General features: G+C 39.2%; 1 protein-coding gene across 1 annotated transcript in view; it reads left to right on the forward strand.

Moving 5' to 3' along the window:
• BRD8 (bromodomain containing 8) overlaps positions 1–1,991 on the forward strand; it is a 50,555-nt gene that overhangs the window by 42,722 nt on the left and 5,842 nt on the right. The window contains exon 22 of the mRNA XM_012807080.2: positions 792–881. Within this exon, the coding sequence (XP_012662534.1) occupies positions 792–881 (90 nt within the window). The remainder of the gene's footprint in view (positions 1–791; positions 882–1,991) is intronic.

Genomic DNA, 1,991 nt, shown 5'->3' on the forward strand with positions numbered 1-1,991 from the left:
CTCAGCCTGCCAAGTAGCTGGGACTACAGGTGCCCACCACAATGCCTGGCTATTTTATTTTTTGGGGTTGTAGTTGTCATTATTGTTTGGCATGCCCAAGCTGGATTCAAACCGCCAGCTCTGGTGTATGTGGCTGGCACCTTAGCCTCTTGAGCTACAGGCACCAAGCCAACAACAACAAATCTTAAATTAAAAAAAAAATTCTGAAAATTTTATGAGGTAATTTTTCAAACATACAGTATAATTGAAAAAATTATACAGTGATCACCCATATACCCACCACATACATTTTATCATTTTCTTCTTCACATGTAGGGTCAATAATTTTTCAAATGTTCTTTTGTTGAAGTTATACAACTGAACCATACATATATTTTTTAAATAGGAGATTTAAAATTTTTGTTAAACAGGATCCAGCTTGAAATCTAGGTCAGTGAAGAACAGCTTTAGTTGCTTTGCTCTAAATCCCTGTGTAAGTGTATAAGCAAGAGTGCTGAGATGACATATGGTAATTATACAGACAGCCGGAAATCTGCAGTCTGAGATGTTTTATTTCATGACAGTTAAACTTCTTGGATGGCAAATACAGCTCTATCTTAAAATTTGGAATACACATGAAAGTAAAGCAATAGATAATAGTAATTAAATCTGCTTGGCCAGATACCTTTAGAGGAGACAGAGATCTTCAGTTGTTAATTAGTAGCAGTATGTCTTGGGAAAACCTCATTATCCACCTGGGAGAGGCAGTATATGAGGTTACTATCTCTTTTCTCTTGTGTTTTATCCCATAGGATTGATTTATGCAAAGTTGTCCCTGTTAAGGATCATTCACTATTTAAGAAGACAGTCCTGCCAGTCTGGAAGATGATTGCCAGTCACAGGTAGGTCTCCAAAGTGGTAATAAGATTATGTTCAGAACTGAAGCAGCAACACTTATTAGGGCTTAAGCATAAAAGAGTGTTCATTCCTTATATGAGCTGTAGTTGAGAGGCAGATTCTGTATCTGGGCATGGCTTATCCATAAGCACTCAAAGCTGCTTTCACAGTCTATGTAAGAAATACTTCTAGAAATTCGTTCCTATTACATGACAAAATTTGTATTTTAAATATATATGCTGGTCAGGCATGGTGGGCTCATGCTTGTAATATTAGAACTTTGAGAGGCCAAGGCAGGAGGATTGCTTGAGGCCAGCCTGGGCAACATAACAATACCCCATCTCTACAAAAAATAGAAAAATTTTCTGAGCATACTGGTAAATGCCTGTAGGCTTAGTTACTTTCAATGCCCAAGGTGGAAGAATTGCTTGAGCTCAGGAGTTTGACGGTACAGTGAGTGATGATGGGGACACTGCACTCCAGCCTGGGCAACAGAGGGAGAATTCATGCCAAAAATGCAACAGAGGGAGAATTCATGCCAAAAATATACATATATTGTGATAGGTGCCTGTAGTCTCAGCTACTTGGGAGCTACTTAGGAGGCTGAGGAAAAAGAATTGCTTAAGCCTGAGAGTTTGAGGTTGATGTGACACCAGGGCACTCTACCAAGGGTGACATAGTGAGGCTCTGTCTCAAAAAATATATATATATGTATACACACACACCCCGAGGGTGACATAGTGAGACTCTGTCTAAAAAAATATATATATATGTATACACACACACACACACACACATATTCATATTCCCTTTCAATATGGTGAATTCTTTTTCCACAGAGACAGGGCTTCAGGAACTGAAGAAAATGTCAGTATAACAATAAATATTTTATAGTTTTTTGGTTTTTTTTTTTTTAAGAGACAGAGTCTCATTTTGTCACCCTAGGTAGAGTGCTGTGGCATCACAGCTCACAGCAACCTCCAGCTCTTGGGCTTAGGTGATTCTCTTACCTCAGCCTCCCAAGTAGCTGGGACTACAGGAACCTGCCACAATGCCCGGCTATTTTTTGGTTATAGTTGTCATCGTTGTTTGGCAGGCCCTGGTTGGATTCAAAC

This window comes from Otolemur garnettii, unplaced genomic scaffold (assembly GCF_000181295.1).
Source record: "Otolemur garnettii isolate 467f Iridium unplaced genomic scaffold, OtoGar3 scaffold00003, whole genome shotgun sequence".
Lineage (NCBI taxonomy): Eukaryota > Metazoa > Chordata > Mammalia > Primates > Galagidae > Otolemur > Otolemur garnettii.